The sequence below is a fragment of the Suncus etruscus genome, chromosome 16 (assembly GCF_024139225.1).
Source record: "Suncus etruscus isolate mSunEtr1 chromosome 16, mSunEtr1.pri.cur, whole genome shotgun sequence".
Classification (NCBI taxonomy): domain Eukaryota; kingdom Metazoa; phylum Chordata; class Mammalia; order Eulipotyphla; family Soricidae; genus Suncus; species Suncus etruscus.
This window is the reverse complement of record NC_064863.1, coordinates 4381587-4402653: the sequence shown is the minus strand read 5'-3', so window position 1 is coordinate 4402653 and position 21067 is coordinate 4381587. Positions and strand designations below refer to the sequence as shown.

Genomic DNA, 21067 nt, shown 5'->3' with positions numbered 1-21067 from the left:
TAAGTTAAAAGCTTCTACACCTTAAAGGAAATTTTGACAAGGATACACATATGCCCAAAGAATGGAAGAAATTATTTGCCACAACTCGTCAGATAAGAGGTTAAATATCAAAGTTATATAAGGCACTGGAAGAACTTTACAAGAAAATATTCAACCCTGTGAAACATGTGGGGGGGGGAGATGATCAGAAACTAGAAGAAACAGAAATAGTATAAAAGGTACATAAAAATTACTAGGCATCACTAATCATCAGAAAAAATGCAAATCAAAACAACAATGAGATATCATCTTACACCACAGAGACTTGCTAACATCAAAAAATAACAAGAATATCCAGTGCTGGTATAAACACATGAAAAAGTGATTTTCATTCATTGTTGGTGGACATTTCTGGAAAATTATATGGACATTGCTAAAACAGCTAGGAATTTAACTTCCATTTGACCCTGCAACTCCACTTCTTGGAATATACAACAAGGATACAAAAGCAAGATGGAAAAAACAATTTGCACCACTTATGTTTCTTGCAGTATTAGCCACAACAGATAAATTTTTGGAAAGAACACAGATTTGTGTGGGTCTTTTCTAGACAGTGCCCACGAATAGATGACTGGATAAAGAAACGATGGTATAACATGGAATATTTCTAAGCTATAAAAATTTGCTGCTTCATGGAGGGACCTAGAGAATATCAAGCTGAACGAAGTTTGTCAGAGGCACAGAATGATCACTCTCAAAATAAGGGATATAAAGAAACATAATGGTTGAATAAGGAATGACCCATGATAATGGAAATAAAGAGCATAAGAACTGGTACTCAGAAACAAACATGCTTCTTGAGGGGGCTGGGAAGTAGGACAGGAAAGGAACCTTTCAACTGATTCCATGCTACCTATAAATAATGAACATGGGTATGGGTTTGTTTGATTTGGGGTGTGAGAGAGGTACGAGGGATCAAACCCAGGGCCACACACATGCAAAAGATGTTCTTGACCACTGAGCCACTAAAGAACAGTTTCCTGCTGACTTTTTAGGAAACTGCTTTTCTGACTTGGGAAGACTTGGATGAAAGAAAATCTTGCCTCTTGTCAGAAACCCACAGGAGTACTCTCACACCAGCCAGTACAAACTTAAACAGCAGAGAAAAGCAAACTAGCCTGCTTGGGGTTGATGGAGAGAGATGCAGGATACTAAACTATGAGTTCTGTCTGAAAGCCTTGGTGATGTCTCTCCAAGCCCAATAGCCCCCCCCCCCAGAACCCCAGAACTATCAAGACCTGACAATACTCTTTTGAAGATAATATTTTGAATATTTAAAAATTGTGCATGACACATGGTAGGACCCTAATCTTTGTTAAATAACTAAAATAATTCAAGGTCAGTAGACCTTACTTAGTCACCATGTATTGCCTATCCATTTTCAGTTACTGGTTGAAAATTTCCTAGACTCAGTCCTAGCATCTGTCAGATGGGAATAACAATATTAACCTCCAATTAGTCACAGAATTATTAGGACACGATAAAATCACATTATGAGAGCGATCAAATATGCAAAGAAATTGTGGGATCATCCTCCAAATAAAGAAACTTCACACAGCCATGCTTTCAATCACATTTATTAAAATGCAACCAGTGAAATGTGTCTGCTCTTCTGGAGCACAACTTTCTTTATTGGTGTGTAACAACACCCAAGGGTTAGATGAATAGCATAATCAAAATCAAATGCTGACTTTTTTACAGACTTGGCCAAAACAGTAAAACGCAAATCACCATTTAAACTGCAAGGAATCTGAAGATAGTTCACTCATTGTTTTGCTTTTTAGAGCTGTTGACATACACACTTTAATTTTAATGATTATGGCAACTCCACATTAAAAAAAGAGAAAAGAAAAGCTCATCCTAATTTAACAGAAAGCAGAGCTATCAGGGAGAAGACAGCGCAGTATCAAAATACAGCTGCTTTTCATCCATACTCGTCTAAATGAGGAACATGCTGCTACTTAGAGGGGATTGAGTCATGGCACATGCACAGAGCAACACCGACACCTCACCGCGTGGTTTCCACCAGTGTCTTCATTTTACTCTGATTCCTGCTCTTCCTCTGAAAAATGGGGGACCGACTTCTTGGCCACAACGTTGTCCAGTCTTTGTCCTTGTAAATATGGATTGACACTCTGCGAAAACATACGTGGTTTAGTATTCTTTCCAAAGACCAGAATCAGAAAGGTCCCAAAAGTGAGTGAGAATCACTTTGGCATGTTGGGTTAATAAAGTGATAGCGGAACCCCACAGCCAACTAATGATTGATCTAGACAGAAATCAAAGTCAATATCTCTGGGAATTGCTGACAGAGAGTTCTGATTGTGTCTTTCACAGCTATAAACATTCTTTTTCAAGTACATTACTCCAACCCCGTTTTTTTGGTTCTAAAGGAGACCAATCAATGAGTTTTTATTATTATTTTTATATTTTATATTTTTATATTTTACTATTATTTTTATTTAGGTAAGAGAGGGGATCTCAAATGCCTCATATGATTTTATAAGAAGAATGTCCTAAAAATGACAGAGCCAGACTAAGTGGAATTACACACCTGCAAACTGGTTCAATCTTCCTCTTGCTATGATTGATTCTTCTGTGCCAGTATCTTAGTGAACAAATCATTAGGGGCTCTATCCATCATTTCTACCTTCGCTTTGTCAAATCCCAAATATAACAAAAAATACAAAATATTCTTTTTATTATACATTTTATTGTATTAATCATACTAATTATTAGTATTATATATTAATATATTTTAATGTAATATATTAATGTTATATTTATTATAGATTATATAATTTTTTTACTATATAGTCCAAAGTAGCATTCCTCTGATGAGATTCTGAATGAGGCCAGGATTTTCCCTTTCTACTCTAATACATATCTATATTTTTTGGTTTTGACTAGTAATTGGAGCTTTATAACATAGTCATTAGAAAGCAGAAGACCCATTTTAGATGATGCTTGTTTATGGAAGTCATCTTCCAATGACTGAATAAAAATAGAAGCATTGGTAGTATCAAATTATCAGTCATCTCACTACATACAAAGTCCCCTTGAACTTTTTTCCCCTTCAGGGTGGGTCTCCCTTGCTATGGGAGACTGGTCTATGGGGCATTGTGTATTATAAATCTTCTCAAGGGTAATTGCGTGTTATGAACCTTCTCAAGATTTTCTCCAAAAGAAAAAAAGTGGAGCCCAGGTTTGGTGTCTGTACACCTCCTCCGCCATTGTGTCATGCAAAAGCATATGTAAAAGGTTCACCACTTCTTGTCTCATACATTAACTGAGAATTACAAGGTGTTCGATATCTTTATATATCCAAAAAGTGACATGTCAAGAAATGACAGTAAAAGCATAGTTTAAATATTTAACATAACTAAAATACTTTCTTAATATCAGAATTGTTAACTGGAACAAATTGGCCTATTTCATAAATCATAAAATCTTTTAGTAGGTGGAGGAGTAAGCGTGGCTAGAAAATGTATATTCAGTGTCATATTTTATTATTTTCAGTAATAATATTCTGAAAATTCAAATATGTCAAAAAGTCATGAGATTTATCATGAATATATAAAAATTTCAAACACTAATGATACCTGGTAAGTTGAAAAGTTTGCAAAGTCACACTCAAGTTGTGCTTAGGGTTTACTCCTGGCTCTGATTTCGGGGGACTATAAAGAGTGCCAGGGATCAAAATAGGGTCAGCAATGTTCAAAGCAAGTGGACTGCCTACTGTTCTGTTACTATAGCCCTGCAAATAATTTAAAGGTGAATTGACATTTTATTCATGAAAAAATTAAAATATTTGTTCAATTAATCAAATATAGAAAGTCACACCAAGCCATCTGGGGATCAAGTATCATTCTGAAGAAATTGCCTCTTGGTAAAAAAATTTTATAGAAAAGTTTGAGGAAAAAGGCAGTAAATTAGTGAGAAAGAAAACTAATTTAAACATTTTGATAAGTTTGATAGACTTTAGTATTGAATTCTGAACTTAAGAGCAATAGAATTTCTATAATAACATAGTTGGTTTTAATTATGCCCATCGGAATCACAGAACGTATGCTCTTTCTTCAGTGAAAGGAAGGAGAATGGTTATATCACACAGAAGACATTGTTCCCACTTCATAAATGGAAGAGCCACTGGGATCAGGTTCTTGCTTTTAATGTTCTCTGGAAACTCACAGCAGATATTGAGGGTCACCACAGACAACCTTAGTTTTAAGTAAAAGCAAACTTAGTTTCTTTATATTAGTTCAAGTGCTTGGAAGGAATGTGGAGAAAATGATGAGAGAGACAAATACATCTTTTCTCTCCACCTAGTCAGACTGATATAAAAATACACTGGATCTGTTATATTCATTTACTGATTCTAGAATTTACTTCAGACTTATTTATCTGTCATTCCATAGCTGGGTAGTTAAAGTCTTCCCTTGAGATGGGAGAACCACCTGATACATAATAATGAAAGCGGTAACTTCTGATTCCCCATCAGTATAAGTGACCCATGATTTTATGGCACAAGCAGGGTTCTTTTGGGAGTCTGAAAAAAAGGAAGAGCTCGTTATTTCTAGGTCAAAATGGCCCTCACTTTCCTAAATTCTAAGTTTCTCCTATGTGGAAAAAGTTGAGACCATAATAAAAACCTTTATAACATGTGCTCTTGCCAGAATTTTTAGTTTGGTTATTATTGGTCTCATAGAATTACTCAAATTGTCACTCACTATCATTAAAAGAATGAGGGCAGAAGGCATGCTGAGTTGAGAAATAAAGTTCAAATTCTGTGGCAAATTATTTATTTTGGGTCATTGACTGCTTTTATTTGGCAATGTTCTTGTGCCAGCCAATCCATCTTACTGCTAAATTATGTATTTTGAGCTCCTGAAATAGAATCCTGGGTCTCTCAAGACTCCATTATGTCCCACCGAAAGACCCTTCCTGCCACCATCTGCCCTTAGAAGCTAAGTCACCCAAGAAACCCGGAATAATCCCATTAACTCTCCCAAAGATCTGTTTTCAGACATTAAAACTTTGCTTCTTGCAAAACCAAAGTTTCTATGGGTTTTAAGAAAAATAAAGGGCTTTATTGTAATAATGCCCAGAGATGAGGGTCAGAGAACGGGCTCACGATATAAAACACCTCAAAGTGGGGAGAGTGCAGTTAGAGAAATAATATACTAACAACTACCATGACAATGTTAATGAATGAGAGTAGAATGCCTGCTTCAAATACAGTCAGGGGGTGTGGGAGGAAGGAGGTGGGGGTGTTGGTGGTGGGAATGTTGCACTGGTAAAGGGGGATGTTCTTTTCGTGACTGAAATCCAACTACGGTCAAGTTGTAATCACAGTGCTTAAATAAAGGTATTATTTAAAAAAAAAAGAAGACCATGGGTTTTCTATATTTTTTCAGACAGTTTTGGAATGCTCTGGGGTGGGACCAAGGGTAGAGGGGCCCGAGAATTAACAATGAGTCCATAAAATCTACACCTTTTAAGAAATTCCCGAATTTCTTACATCAGGATCTAGAAAACTACTCAGATGATCACAATGATCACTGTCCAGAATCCTAAAATTTAGTCAACATCTAGAATTTCCCTCCTAAATGATTATTATGTATCCTCAGGTTTATGGTTTGGTCTATATATATTTTTTTAAATAAAATGTTGATTTATCTAGAAGCGTCATGCAATATAACAACCGAAGTTTAACATTTTCTTTCATCTTATCAGAAAAAGATAGTAGGAGGCCTACACTTCTGTGTCATAAGACACCAGTGAATAAGAAAAATGAACATGGGTGAGCTCTTAGTCTTTATTATTTTTTATTTAAACGCCTTGATTATAAGCATGATTGTGGTTGGGTTTCTGTCATGTAATGAACACCCCCCATCACCAGTGCAGTATTCCCATCACCAGTGTCCCAATTCTCCCTCCTCCCCACCCCACCCCTGCCTGTACTCTACACAGGATTTCTATTTCTGAGCTAGAAACCAAAAAACAAACTGAGCGTTCCTTTTCACATGAGGCAGTCTAGAGTGACTAAATGTGAAGCACCTAGGTCTCACCTCAGGCATCTGTGAATGGATAATAAACCAGCCTGCAATAAATTCCTAAGTCATCAAAGTGACATCATAGATGTTCAGGGCTGGACATCAGTATGACTAGATAAAGGACAAAGATATGTTGGAGGCCTGAGGCTTGTCCTTCTCATCATTTGTCCCACTTTCCTTTCTGACATATTGCCTGGGAGCATGTGCTATAATTGATACAAATGAGTAAGCAGTTTTCTCCAGTGAGCTAGCTGTTTGAGCAAAGACATCCCATCATGCACAGCCAGATGTCCCACACTCATGGGAGGATGCACTACATATCTAAATGAAGGGCAAGCAATGGAACCATCACCAATGTGGCATGTCTCTGAAAATCTTTTTGTGAACATCGGAAAGTCATTGCAGAAACCATGGATAAATTTTCTGGGTGTAGCAGTGCCACACAACAGATCCCTCTACTGTGCACCCCAGGATGGTCCCCACATGTAAAGGCTTCTTTCTGCTACTTTTCTGTCAACTGAGACTGTTCAGCTCCTCAACACCTAACTCAAACAGATCCCCACACCCTCACCACCACCAACCACCCAGCCGAGTGCACATTACCCTTCGCTTTCGCCTCTGTCCTCCCTTCATCTTCTCATAAAGGAGTTTCTTGTTCTAGAGTGAAGGGAAAAGAAAACACAAAGGAAGAAGTCTAGATCAGAGTTGGCAAAGGTTTACTGTCCAAGTCGCAATCGGTGTGTCCCCTGGATATTTGCAGGCACATAGTTTGGAAACAAAAATGAGATGAAAGAAATGTCATGTCAGAAAGCTCGACCGCAAGAGAAAGGCTGGCGGTTGTGTGGCTTCTAATAAAGTTCTCTACAAAGCCCCGAGGCACACCAGTGTCATCAACGATCATATAAACAGGAAAGGACCCGGCTCTCAGACACGACACGAGGGGTGCTGGAAACGCAGCCTGTCAGCCTTGAACAGCCTTCGTTTTAAACAAACAATTTTATCTCATTTTTACCTTTGTATCTAAGTCCCTTTTTATGAGCTCAACACATAAACTATTCTCTAGAGCAGTGTCTGACTATTAATAACAATCCTCTATGTAAATAAACGAGACATCCTGGCTTCTGCAAGCCTTCCTCCTGTGACTAAAGCCGGTGCCCCCAGTCAAGGCAATCGGAAAACCATTTGGTCTATAACATTTTTAATAGAGTGAACCTTTTAAAAACTGCCAAAAAACTTCTTGGCAGAAGGGAAAGTTATGTTGGGGGGGGGGGGAAACGGGCTCTGTTACCACAGTTTGTATAAGTGTTTCCACACATTGCTATATTTCAAACACATACTGGACTTAAATGAGCTCTCGAATATCAGACACATGCACAACACATTTCCCTTCTATGGTGATTATAAAAGACAGAACACTTAACCTGAAGGCAGGATGGGAGATGGGTAGTGAGGAGGCTATAGTTATGCTTTTCTGAAATTTCATTTTTTAAATCAGAAAGAGAATAGTAGCATATAAAGAGAAAAGCAAAGCCTGACATTTTTCTCAAGTTTTCTATAACGCTCGTGTCCTCTGAGCTGTCTGGATATTAAAATTCGTTTTTATGGTCGATTGGAAATGAAAATGACAAATGCCAAGATGGAGACTCATAATTTTCATGTTCATTAAAATCCTCCCCACCACAATTTACAATGCGAAGCTCTTGCCCAACCTCAACTATGCAAGGAGGCCAAGCCAGGGAGGAAAGAAACTCCAGGGCTACAACTGGCCACCACCTCCCTCTCTTGATTTCTGGGTGGAACTGATCTATCAATGGACTATTAGAAGAGAGAAAAGGCAAGATATTCAGATCATTTCTTCCAGGAAGGAGAGTAAGGCTGTGAGACTGATGCCTGTCATCTGTCATGGCTTCTTTGTCATTTGACACGCACATAGACTATTCCAGGAATTTGTTTCAGAGCTAGTACTGCATGCTGTTACTGCCAAGTCCCACTATACTGGGGAAAGAAAGGCAGAATCATTTTAATTCATCTTTTTTTTAATGTGATAAGATAGATTACATGCATAGAGACCTCATGGAAAAAGGCAAGCTCACTAGGGCCAGAGTAAAAGCACAGTGGGTAGGGCATTCACCTTCCAGGTGGTCAAGCAAGGTTTGATCTTCAACATCCCATGTGGTCCCTCAAGCCTGCCAGGAGTGATTTCTGAGTGCAGAGCCAGGAGTAACCTCTGAGCACTATGGGTGTGGCCTCCAAACAAAAACAAACCAACAAAAAAAGACTAGCTCTGAACCAAGTGGTTCTAGAGAAATGGTAAGTCTGTTCTAGACACAGAAAGCAAAAACCAGGTTTTCGCTTCATGAAGTCTCATGTGCAATGCCAATAATCCCACTGTTCTGTCATCCTGCATTTGGGGATATCCTTTTTCTGAGCCTCTATTTCCCTATCTGCTTTGTGGGTCTATCATGAGCATTTATATTCAAATATATAGTAAAGCAAATACTTCATTAATTTTACTTTCTCTGCAAAAGTACAAAGAAAAAGAAAAGGAAAAAAGTAATGAAATATGTCTGGCAACTCTTCTTCTCAAATGTAGTGCTAGGGATTAGGATTGGGTCTGATGCTTTCTGACACCTGCATGAGAAAGACTAGGGCGCTCTGCTGATAAATGAGTTAAAAGACACAGATTGGCATGGTAAATATATATATATATATATATATATATATATATATATATATATATACATATATATGGATTGGTATAGCAAATATATAAATCCACTCAATTCCATGTGACAGAATGGGAGAGGGGAAATGTAAGCCTATTTTATTTGTTTTACTTGTTATTGCAGTTTAAGTAACATTATTAGAAAGGATGGGGCCGGGTAGGTGGCACTGGAGGTAAGGTGTCTGCCTTACAAGCGGTAGCCAAGGAAGGACCGTGTTCGATCCCCCGGTGTCCCATATGGTCCCCCCAAGCCAGGGGCGATTTCTGAGCACATAGCCAGGAGTAACCCCTGAGCGTCAAACGGGTGTGGCCCAAAAACCAAAAAAAAAAAAAAACATTATTAGAAAGGTATTAAAGATGCATGTTTTTACTAGATTACTTCACTTTCACCACCACTAAAATCCCCATGAGCACCCACCTCTGTCCTATGTCACTTCTACTTCACCTCTTCCTCCCATCTATTCTCCTTCCTTGGTAATATCAGCTTTGTGACCAAAGGGTAAACTTGCTTTAAATGTGAGGAGAAAATATAAGTTCATAAAGAGTACTATTACACCATGAAGATTATGATCAATTGTCTAGATATTGATTTTAAATTTTGTTCTAAAAGGACCCAGGAGACCAGAGAAAGAGAGTTCTTTATGCTGGAACAAAAGAGGCCTCAGTTTGATCCCCAGTACTACATGTTCCCTTGAATAGCACCAATAGTAACTCTGGAGCAGAGAGCTGTGAATAGACTCCAGAGTCTCCAAGAAATTTAAAACCACATTTTAAAAATAATAATAAAATGAGCTGGAGAGATAGCACATAGGTAGGGCATTATCCTTGTATGCGGCTGACCTGGGAGGGACCTGGTTCAATTCCCAGCAGCCATATAGTTCCCCAGCCTGCCAGGGGCTATTTCTGAGTGCAGAACCTGGAGTAATCTCTGGGCACCGCTGTTTGTGGCCCAATAACCAATCAATCAATTAATCAGTAAGTAAAGTTAAAAAAATAATAATGATAAAATAAATTAAAAGAACCTATCAGAGCTTTTTCGCAACGGGTTTGCCGCCAGGACAGGTGTCGTGAAAGCCACACAGCTTAAACTAATCCAGCCAAGATGGGAAAGGAAAAGACCCACATCAACATCGTCGTCATCGGCCACGTCGACTCGGGCAAGTCCACCACCACCGGCCATCTGATCTACAAATGTGGCGGCATTGACAAGAGGACCATCGAGAAATTCGAGAAGGAGGCCGCCGAGATGGGAAAGGGCTCCTTCAAGTATGCCTGGGTCTTGGATAAGCTGAAAGCTGAGCGTGAACGTGGTATCACCATTGATATCTCCCTGTGGAAGTTTGAGACTAGCAAGTATTACGTGACCATCATTGATGCCCCAGGACACAGAGACTTCATCAAGAACATGATTACAGGCACCTCTCAGGCTGACTGTGCTGTCCTGATTGTTGCTGCTGGAGTTGGTGAATTCGAGGCTGGTATCTCCAAAAATGGGCAGACCCGCGAGCATGCCCTTCTGGCTTACACACTAGGTGTGAAGCAGCTTATTGTTGGTGTTAACAAAATGGATTCCACTGAGCCACCCTACAGCCAGAAGAGATACGAGGAAATTGTTAAGGAAGTTAGCACCTACATTAAGAAAATCAGCTACAACCCAGATACCGTAGCATTTGTGCCAATTTCTGGTTGGAACGGTGACAATATGCTGGAGCCAAGTGCTAACATGCCATGGTTCAAAGGATGGAAAGTCACCCGTAAAGATGGCAGTGCCAGTGGAACCACACTTCTTGAAGCCCTGGATTGCATCCTGCCACCCACTCGCCCAACTGACAAACCCCTGCGCCTGCCCCTCCAGGATGTGTACAAGATTGGAGGTATTGGTACTGTCCCTGTGGGCCGAGTTGAGACTGGTGTTCTCAAACCTGGCATGGTGGTCACATTTGCTCCAGTCAACGTTACAACTGAAGTTAAGTCTGTTGAAATGCACCATGAAGCTCTTAGTGAAGCACTTCCTGGGGACAACGTGGGTTTCAATGTCAAGAACGTATCTGTTAAGGATGTTCGTCGTGGCAATGTGGCTGGTGACAGCAAAAATGACCCTCCAATGGAAGCAGCAGGCTTCACTGCTCAGGTGATTATCCTGAACCATCCAGGTCAAATCAGTGCTGGCTATGCACCTGTGCTGGATTGTCACACAGCCCACATTGCTTGCAAGTTTGCTGAGCTGAAGGAGAAGATTGATCGTCGTTCTGGGAAAAAGCTGGAAGATGGCCCTAAATTCCTGAAGTCTGGTGATGCTGCCATTGTTGATATGGTGCCTGGCAAGCCCATGTGTGTGGAGAGCTTCTCTGACTACCCTCCCCTGGGTCGTTTTGCTGTTCGTGACATGAGACAGACTGTTGCTGTGGGTGTCATCAAAGCAGTGGACAAGAAGGCAGCTGGAGCTGGCAAGGTTACAAAGTCAGCCCAGAAGGCTCAGAAGGCTAAATGAATATTATCCCCAGTACCTGCCACCCCAGTCTTAATCAGTGGTGGAAGAATGGTCTCAGAACTGTTTGACTCAATTGGCCATTTAAGTTTAATAGTAAAGGACTGGTTAATGATAACAATGCACCGAAAAACCTTCAGAAGGAAAGGAAAATGTTTTGTGGACCATTTGTTTTTTGTGTGTGCGTGGCAGTTTTAAGTTATTAGTTTTTAAAATCAATACTTTTTAATGGAAACAACTTGACCAAAAATCTGTCACAGAATTTTGAGACCCATTAAAACAAAGTTTAATGAAAAAAAAAAAAAAAAAAAAAAAGAACCTATCAGAAGATCCCAGCTCAACACCACGCCTAATCACATGGAAACATGAGATATACCCAAACAAAAGGGCATTGGCCTTCTGAGGACTTGGAAGACAGTGGCAAAGAGGTCTCTGTGGCTCATGCTCTGCTTTTCAATTGCTTCTGTTCAACAGCGTCCAATGACCAAAAATGCTAAGTTTGTAGTTAGCAATAAACAGTATTTGGAAAGTAGAATCATTTGCTTTTCAAGACAACTCTTGCCTTTATAACATGCAACAATGAATATGTGAGGCAGGATGACTGACAGAGGCATTCTTAGGCCATGTTTGGTTACTGCCACTCAGTGGTGGGAGAATACATGGTACCTGAAAAGACACTAGTCCTGGACAGGCCTCTATGGGACAGTCATATGGGCTACATTGTGTGGAGAACACACCATATTAAGTAATTGAGCCAGTTCTTTGCTTGTTTAGCAGGGCCACAGCCAGAAGTGCTCAGGACTTATTCCAGGCTCTATGATCAGGAGTTCAGGAAGCCATATGGGGTGCCAGCAACTTAATTATGTGCAAGGCAGGCGAGTGCCCTATCCACTGTACTATTACTACAGCCCTGGAATTCGTCAGTTCTTAAAGAGGTCTAGGGTCAGATGGTCTCATTTGAATATCAACCATCAGCTGTGATATGAGAAATCTAGTCACATTATCCAAGAGTGTATTTTCTCATCTGCACAATAAAAATGATAAGGATGGGCTGAATGAATGAGATAATTCATGTATATCATAATATTTCACATAATCATTGTAATGTAGAATATTTATTATGCTATATGTAATATTTATCACAATTAAATAATAATTGTACTGTAATAATATTCCGTGTAATCCTAATTCATGCTCATGTGTATTAGGCATAGTATCTGTCACACAGTCTGTATATACTCAATAAATAAATATTACTCCTTATTATTTCATTATAATGCAATTACTATTATTATTCATCTTTGTATTGCCATCGTCTAACACAGGGCCAGAAAGACACGTTCTATGTATTTAATAAGCGTGTCTTAAAGCAATAACAAAGAGAGAAACGCAGGAAATGGAACAGACGTGGATATTTAGAATAGGTAAGTCATCACGAAAGAGCCAGCTCAGCTACAGCTCATGCCAAAAATAGGGAAGCATTTTTAGCAAATGAAGGATCAGAATGATGTTTACAGTTTATTGTGAAAGACAATTAGGGAAGCATTTTTAGCAAATGAAGAATCAGAATGATGTGTACAGTTTATTGTGAAAGATAATTACTTTATTAATGCCAAGAACGACTGCACTTAAGACAAGCTTGACACCATCATTCTGTATAAACACTGGAAGAGGACTTACGGACACTCACTTGGAAAAGCAAGGCATTCTCAATTCATACTTCTAAGTGAAGATTGAGCAAAGCATGTTTTACTGCAAGGTAGCAATGAGAATATAAATGGAGGAAACTTAAGTTTAAACAAATAATTATAGGAGATAAAAGAGGCATAAACATTGTTCTTGGTCATTGATCTAGTACTTCCTTTTACATAGAGTTCCAATTTCAACTTCTCATCTTCAGCTCTAATACAGACAAGGAATATAATGACTTAAAAAAACAAATATGTATTTAGAGAAACAGAGAGAGTGAAGTACTTGGAACTAGTGTAACTTAGGGAAATTTGTGGAGATCAGAAAAGTTGGGAAGAGATATTAACCCTCTTCCTGCTTCCTCAATTGGCTTCTCTGCCTTTGCTCAGATCTTTATTTTAGTATCCTCTACCTGCTATTTATCTCTACCTACTCATATTGTTGGATACCTTTTCACCTTAGCTAAGGAGCTACATTTTTAACTCTATATTCTCTTAATAGCTATAATACCTTTTACTCATTTGGGTATTCAATCCTGAGACCTTCCTCTACCCTTGGCTGCCACCTTTATTAGAAATTACGCCCACTCATAGAGTCTCTTGGTAGAACATGAAGTTAAACAGGGCTATGTTGAGTTCATCTCAACCTTATAAACACTCTGAAGATCAGTAGACTATCATAATAATTTTCTAGCTTAGTGTAGTTCCCAGGATAAAGAAGGTTCAATATTTTCTTTTTTCTTTTAGAAATAAATGGAGAAAAGTTGAGTTTAAGTCAACATATCATTACAGAAGATAAAAGGTATGCAAATATAATTTGAGGTAACTGATCTGATACCTTCTGTTTGTTGAAGTGTACTCTTGCTTTCATTTGACAACATTTTGGTCCATTTCTTGTGGATTTCTTCTTCCCAGTGCTTCTTTTTGATATACTTTTCCCCTCTTTTTATTACTTTTACCTCATATCTCTTTAACTACTTTTTATTTACCCCATTTTTATTGAGGTACCATAACTTACAATATTATTAATGACAGTTTCAAGCATACAACATCCCAACACCACACCCACCACAAAAGCATTCACTTCTGTACACCAAATCCATCACCCATAAGTGCAGTTCTGGAGATTAATTCTCCAGTTCTATTATCTTTAGCTCTTTGTGATGTGTATCTTTACTTTTGTAAAGATATTACTATGTATCTTTATTTTATTTTATTTTTTTTTAGCAATTCAGGGAATTGGGTTTTTTTGGGGGGCAGACACACCCAACAATGTTCACCTGGCTCTCCACTCAGGGGTCCTTCCTGGGGGATAGTGGTGCCATAGAGAGTGGCAATATTGGAGTGTGAGGAATAAAATTTGGTAGCCCTATGCAATGAAAGTGACTTGTCTGGGGGCCTGGAGTGATAATACAGCAGATAGAGCATTTGCTTTGCATGCGGCTGCCTGGAGTCCTATCCCTTGGCATCCCATATGGTCCCCTGAGCTTGCCAGGAAGGATTTCTGAACAATTCCAAGATGGAGGAATCTCTTAGCACTAGCAGGTGTGGCCCCCAAACAAACAAAAATTGTAAAAAGAAAAGAAAGTGACTTGCCTGCTGTATTCTTCCCAACCTGAAATAGTTTTTTTTAAATTGTATTTACTTATTGTTTAATTTCCAAGTGGTTGAGGCATTTTTTCCCTTACAGTTTTGTGATTTACTTTATTTTCTTTTCCCTCCTTTATAAAATCCCATGATAGGAAAATGCCGTGTTTTCCTTTAAAGTGAACTTTAGGATCAGAGACAGTAGAGTCGGTAGGGCTCTTGCCTTGCATGTGCCAACTCAGTTTCGATCCCAGCACCACATAGGATCCTCTAAGCAAACCAGGAGTAATTACTGAGCACAGAGTCAAGAGTAAGGTCTGAGGATGTCCAGGTATATCCAAAACTGTCAAACAAAAAGACTGAACTTTACCTCGTCCATCTATTTTACACTATATTTATGCTAGAGACCAATTCCAATCAGTTCTCTGGCCCCCTTTAAAATGTTCTGGAAATTTGGCTGGCTCCATAGACTTACTCTATTCTTGAAAGAGATGTGAAAAATCATGGGTTACATCAGCCATGTAATTAAAGTCTATTAACTGCCCAAGTCATGCCAGTTGTACCCACTACCCACACCACCACTTCACCAATGACCCATCCTCACCACTTAACCACTGATCTCTGCAGAGACACCAAACCGACTGAAACTCCAGGTATGCCAGTACTTGAGCTGACATTTCCAGGACTTCTTTGAAGTGAGTGCAGACGTCCTCTCCCTTGCTTTCTTGTATTCTGAAAACTGTGGCAACAGAAACCATGCCCCATAAAAGTCTCGATATTGTCCCCAGAGCATAAAATTCCTAGCTCATGGAACTGCATAAATGGCTGTGAACAATTCCAAATGTTTTAATACTTGTATCCCAGCAGGAACACACCAATTTAAGCATCAATGTTGTTTCAAAGTCACCTAATGTTTAGAAACAAAACAAATAACAAAAAATCAACTAGCAACAAATTGCTTAGCAAATCTTTTTACAATGACTTAAGGATTTCAATGCAAGATGCATTAATTTTACAAATTTTCTTATTGCGGTACTTTTTTTTAAAAATAATTTTATTACCATTTACCTGTAAGAAAGCAAATGTAAAATATATTACATTGTGCCTCCCCAGGTGAGAATCTGGGGACAATAGTAGATGGAATTTTTCACTGGCAGTAGGATTGGTCTCGGAATAAATATATTATGAACAACTATGTAATATATGGTCTTTAAATATAATCATTTATTTAAAGAAAACCTGGGATTCTCATGCTGATAAAATCACTTCAATTCAGCCTTCATAATTAGAATATATTCTGGCAGTTCACCACAAAGAGTGGTGAACGCTGTTAGGGAAATAACTACATTAAGGACTAGCATGACAATGTTAATGAGTGAGAGAAGTAGAATGCCTGTCAGGCAGGGGTGGGGGAGGAGGGAAGGGCATTGATGGTAGGAAAGTTGCACTGGTGAAGGGGGGTGTTTTGTTTATGACTGAAACCCAATCATGCTTGAATTATGGGTGCTTAAATAAAGATATTATAAAAGAAAAAAAGAATATTTCTGGCACCACCAAAAATGAACAAACAAAATAGAAATGTTTTATTTTTACTTTCAATCTCTTCTCAATTTTTTATTTTCACCTGACTTGATGCCTGAAAAGTCACCAGAATTAAGCTTCTTTTATAGAAGTTTTTCTTTTTTTCAATTGCCTTTCAAAATCCTATAAATGTTGGCTTTATTGATTCAATGCTTTCAGAAGGCTCAACAAACCAATATTCCCTATGAAACGAGAACTCCTTATGAAAAAGAAGAGAAATAAACACAGCATTCCTATAAAAGGAAGCAAATTTAAATTAGAGGGTGTTATTACTTTGTTTTTATGTTGGGTTTTCGGTTGTTGTTTTATTTCTGTGTTTTGATTTGTGGGAAGGAAGGGGTTGTTTGGGGTTATTGGTTTTGGAGCAACAGGGCACTACTCTGGGACTACTCCAGCTCAAGGGGTCACATGATGCTGAAATGCTGAAGCTAGAACCTGGTCTTCGTATATAAAGCATAAAACTATCCCATAGAGGTCTTTTTAGTGTACAGTTGTCATTTAAGAAGAAAAATATATCGATGTTGAAGATATGGAACAGATTCAGGACAAAGTTAAAGCAAGATGATGAAAAAATGAGCAATCACTGATGAGGAGGGACACATCAAGTTGTACACGGGGGGCGGGGGAACAACTGCACTAGCATTATGGGGGGTAAAGGTGGGGGAAGAGGGATGCATGCTGGGAACAGGAATGGAGGAAAGACAACACTGGTAGTGGGAATGCCCCTCATTCATTACTACTATGTGCCTTTAATATTACTGATTTTTAATTAAAATTGTAGTTAAAATATTAAAGATTTGTAATTCACTTTGCCCACAATGAAAAAGAAACAAAAAGTTAATAAAATTAAATTTAAATTAAATAAATACAATTAATAAAAAATAGTGTAAATGGAAGACAGAGTTGAATTCTGAAACCACTCTACTCCTATTAAAGTAGGAAGCAAGGTCAGCTGCCAGTAATGAGCTAAGAAGGTATTGATAGCTTTTGCAGGACTCAGGTAGTTAGGAAGACCTCCTTTATTCTTTTTTTTTTTTTTACTTATTCCACAGATACATTCACCTATTTATATATAATTTATCCTTCCTTCATAATTATTCCACTTTTCTCTCAAGATTCAGTCTTTGACTTAATGGCAGGCACGTAAATCTATGATCCTGTTTGACTCCTCGTCCAGGCTCTTGGCATCATCTTGAATCCCAATTCTGTCAGTCAGTGCTGTTCCTTCCAATTTTGTGTCATCTGTGAGACTCTGATTAGTACATGTTCTGTGCTTTTTATTACAAACATTTATAAAAATGGAGAGTAGGGTAGCACTAGGACCGCAGAAAACCAAGGGAAATCTCTCTCCCTAACAAGTGAACTCTTTAACAAGCTCCCTTTGGTTGATGTTTTCTTGCCTACGCAGAATCTCTCACCTCTTCCAACAGGAGATCATGAGAGAGCTCATCAAATACTTTCCTGAAGTCCAAATGCTCCATGTTCAATTCATTTCGCTCATCAAGCTGGCAAGTAAATGAATAATGCTGGCAAGCAAAATACCATTAGGTTGACAAAACTTGTTTTTAGAAAACCTATTCCAAATGGCCATGATTTCTTTTACCAAGTACTTATAAACAAAATTCCTTAGCTGACAGTTATAGATCCTTCCTGATATTGACAGCAAATTAACTGGTAAACATTTTGCAATTTTTTATTCTCTTTTCTAAAGAAGACTTATGTATGTTTGTTTCTAAACTTCGTTCCCCCCTTGATTCTGCAGAAATAATCTTCCTCGCTATAGTAATTAAATTTGCAAGCTTTGTTATAGGAGTGTATTATCCTATAGGCACAGTATGAAGTCCTGGGGAGAGATTAGAGGAAGTATTACATAAGCTATGGAGACAGAGCAAAAGCTCCTGAAGACAAAAGGTGCCAAAAGTCATTAAGGTCACTGGCTCTTTGTATGGGCGATGTATTGTGTTTTAAACACACGCATTCAGTTTGGAATGATTTTTTGTTTGTATTTTGTTTGGGGGCCACAGCCAGTGGTGCTCAGCGGTTACTACTGGCTCTGCAGACAGAAATTGTTCCTGGTGGATTTAGGGAACCGCATGGGATGGCATGAGCAAAGCAAACACCTTACCTGCTGTATATTATTTCTCTAGCCTTAGTTTGGAAAGGTAATTAGTTAAAGCCCTGCGCCAAAGAAATTTCTAAAAAATTAGCTCATAAACAATTCTCTCTCCACCCACATTGCTCATCTCTGTCATTACTAAGCTCAAGGTAGCAAAGGTGAAATCTATGAGCACTTAAAAGTGTACTTACCCACTTTCCCAAGCCTGGATAGTCATGTTCTGGATCAAAAAGGTGCTGGTGCAACTGGAATTCTCGACTAAACTCTGCTGTGTCCGGGGTGTTTTCTAGACATCCATCATCTACTGCAAACAGTGAAAGGTTTTTGAGGAATGGCCATGGCATCTGATGCTTCTCTGAGATAATTTATTAAAAACAACTGGACTGGGACCGGAGCAATAGCACAGCAGTAGGGCATTTGCCTTGCACGAGGCAACTGGGATGAACCTGGGTTCGATTCCTGGCATCCCATATAGTCCCCTGAACCTGCCAGGAGCAATTTCTGAGTACAACACCAGGAGTAACCAGTGAGTAACACCAGTGAGCCTTGCTGGGTGTAGCCCAAAAACCAAATTAATTAATTAATTAATTTGAAATAATAAAAACAACTGGACAAAGATCAGATGCATTCATATAAATCATCCTAAATCACTTTCCCTATGACATCAAGTCTCTGTGTTATATGGGGCTGCTCATCTCAGACTCCCAATCTTATTTCTACCTGTGGCAGAGGATTCTTGGCAGTTCACCAAATCCATTTCCCTTTCCCCTTGCCATACAAAGGACGGTGGTTCGAATCCCAGCATCCCATATGGTCCCCGAGCCTGCCAGGAGCGATTTCTGAGCGTAGAGCCAGGAGTAACTCCTGAGCGCGGTTGGGTGTGATCCAAAAACAAAAACAAAAAAAGGAAAAAAAAAAAGTATCATCTTTCAATTAGTAAACAGAAAGTACTTCCTACTGTACCCAGGGCTACTCCCTGAAACAACAGAAGGTAGCATCACCCACTTTGGGATACACTGATTTAACTAATATACTCCTGTTCTACATGATTCATTTTGTTTTCTCTTTAATGAAACTTTAGACACCTATTTAGCTTCTTGGAGAAAGTCTGCCTTCTCCAAGAACAACAATCACCAAAGTTCTTGATGGTGTGTGTGGGGAAGTACAAAAGGACTCACAATTGAAATCCCAGCTTTTAAGTGGCAAACGGGTTGGCTCCTTGGGGAAGCCACATTAGTTTCTGTCAATGTATTCAATCCATAAGCTGAAAATAGGCAGATATTGAACTTACAGGGCATCTCTAAGGAATAGCAATAATCACATACAATTTTTGAGTAGACTAGGTTTTCTTTGCTGTAGTTTCTTTCCCATCACCACCCTTTAAATGCAATTTCTGGGCAAGAGAGATGGCACAGAGGTATATCTCAGTGCTGACTCCTAAGCGCTAACAGCTAGTACTTAATGATCTAGAGCTATCTTTTCCTTGTCTTAGTATGAGTCATAACTACACTTTATGTAATTTACATACTTAAAAAGTTTGCACACATAAAAGTTTACACTTTTTAGAGGCATTGTTGTCTTCATGCTAGAGTTGAAGAGTTCCAGGGAAACCAAGGGTCAGACTATGGCTACGATTAAACTCAGATCTCTTGGTTCACAACATAGTTCTGCTTCCATTCTCCTGTAATGGTGGTTCTCAAACCCTAGTAGACACTGACATCACACGGCAGGTTATAATATAGAAGGATGTGGGAGCCAGAGAGATAGCACAGTGGTAGGTCATTTGCCTTGTACAAAGCTGACTCAGGACAGATGGTGGTTCGAATCCAGGCATCCCATATGGTCTCCCGAGCCTGCCGGGGGTGATTTCTGAGCACAGAGCCAGGAGTAACCCCTGAGAGCTGCCAGGTGTGACCCCAAAACCAAAACATTTATTATAGAAGGATAAATTTTAGCCACAGAAATTCCACTTTAAAATACCTGGTATAGGAGCTGAGAATGGAATTACCACATTTCCAGGAAACACTGATATAGCTAGTCCTTTAAGCATCACTGCAGAGGCTGAGTGCAGAGTTGAGAAGGCATTTACCTTACACATGCATTTACCTTACATGTGAATGACCTGGATTAGATTGTCTGATTTATATATGTCTCCTAGCCCAACAGGTGTGATTGTTGAGTAGAGTCAGGAGTAGCCCTGAGTACTGCCCAGTAGGTTTCCCCAAGGTTTTTGGTGGTTGTTTGTTTGTTTTTGAGCCCCACCAGCTATGCTCAGGGGTACCTACTGACTTTGCACACAGAAATCACTCCAGGTAAACCAGGGAGACCATATGAGATGCTACAGATTGAAACTGGGTTGGTCACATGCAAGCAAATGCCCTACCCACTGTGCGACTTCTCTGCAATTTTGCCAACTCTTCATGGAAACTCTTGGCTCTCTAAGTTTATGGACTGGACTTTCTTCCTGCCCAAAGTCCTACAAGCAAAGTAAATGTGGCTCAAGTGACTGAATCCATGCAATGAGTCAGGTTTTCCTGAAGACCTAGGCCAGCCTCCTAACATTGGTGTGGCCACATCCACTTTTAAAGTTTTCCTTCAAAGATGAAGCTTTATGACCCATGCAAGCAAGACACCTCACCCTAAATGATGCAAAAAATACCTTTCAGAAAGCATCTTCTAGAAAATAGCCTGAACTATGATTAGAAAAAACCAAGGGGACAGCACTGTTACAATTTCCAGAACAAGGCGATGGTGGTTGCCTTGATGTCAATGGAGATGAAGATACCG

At 39.1% G+C, this 21067-nt stretch overlaps 2 protein-coding genes across 4 annotated transcripts in view; one reads left to right on the top strand and one right to left on the bottom strand.

Annotated features, from left to right (window-relative positions):
* Nucleotides 1–1600: 1600 nt before the first annotated feature.
* The window catches only part of SCG5 (secretogranin V), a 239057-nt gene continuing 219590 nt past the window's right edge, over nt 1601–21067 (bottom strand). For 2 of the 3 annotated variants that reach the window (XM_049789808.1, XM_049789806.1), the window contains 3 exons: nt 18472–18584; nt 6699–6752; nt 1601–2174 (listed from right to left, as the gene is read on the bottom strand). In XM_049789808.1, the coding sequence (XP_049645765.1) occupies nt 2079–2174; nt 6699–6752; nt 18472–18584 (263 nt within the window). In that variant the 3' untranslated portion in view covers nt 1601–2078. The remainder of the gene's footprint in view (nt 2175–6698; nt 6753–18471; nt 18585–21067) is intronic. The other variant, XM_049789807.1, reaches the window with a different exon arrangement.
* LOC126032088 (elongation factor 1-alpha 1-like) lies at nt 9860–11626 on the top strand. Its single transcript, XM_049789796.1, has one exon. It carries the CDS (start codon nt 9923–9925, stop codon nt 11309–11311), a length of 1389 nt encoding a protein of 462 aa, XP_049645753.1. The 5' UTR covers nt 9860–9922; the 3' UTR covers nt 11312–11626.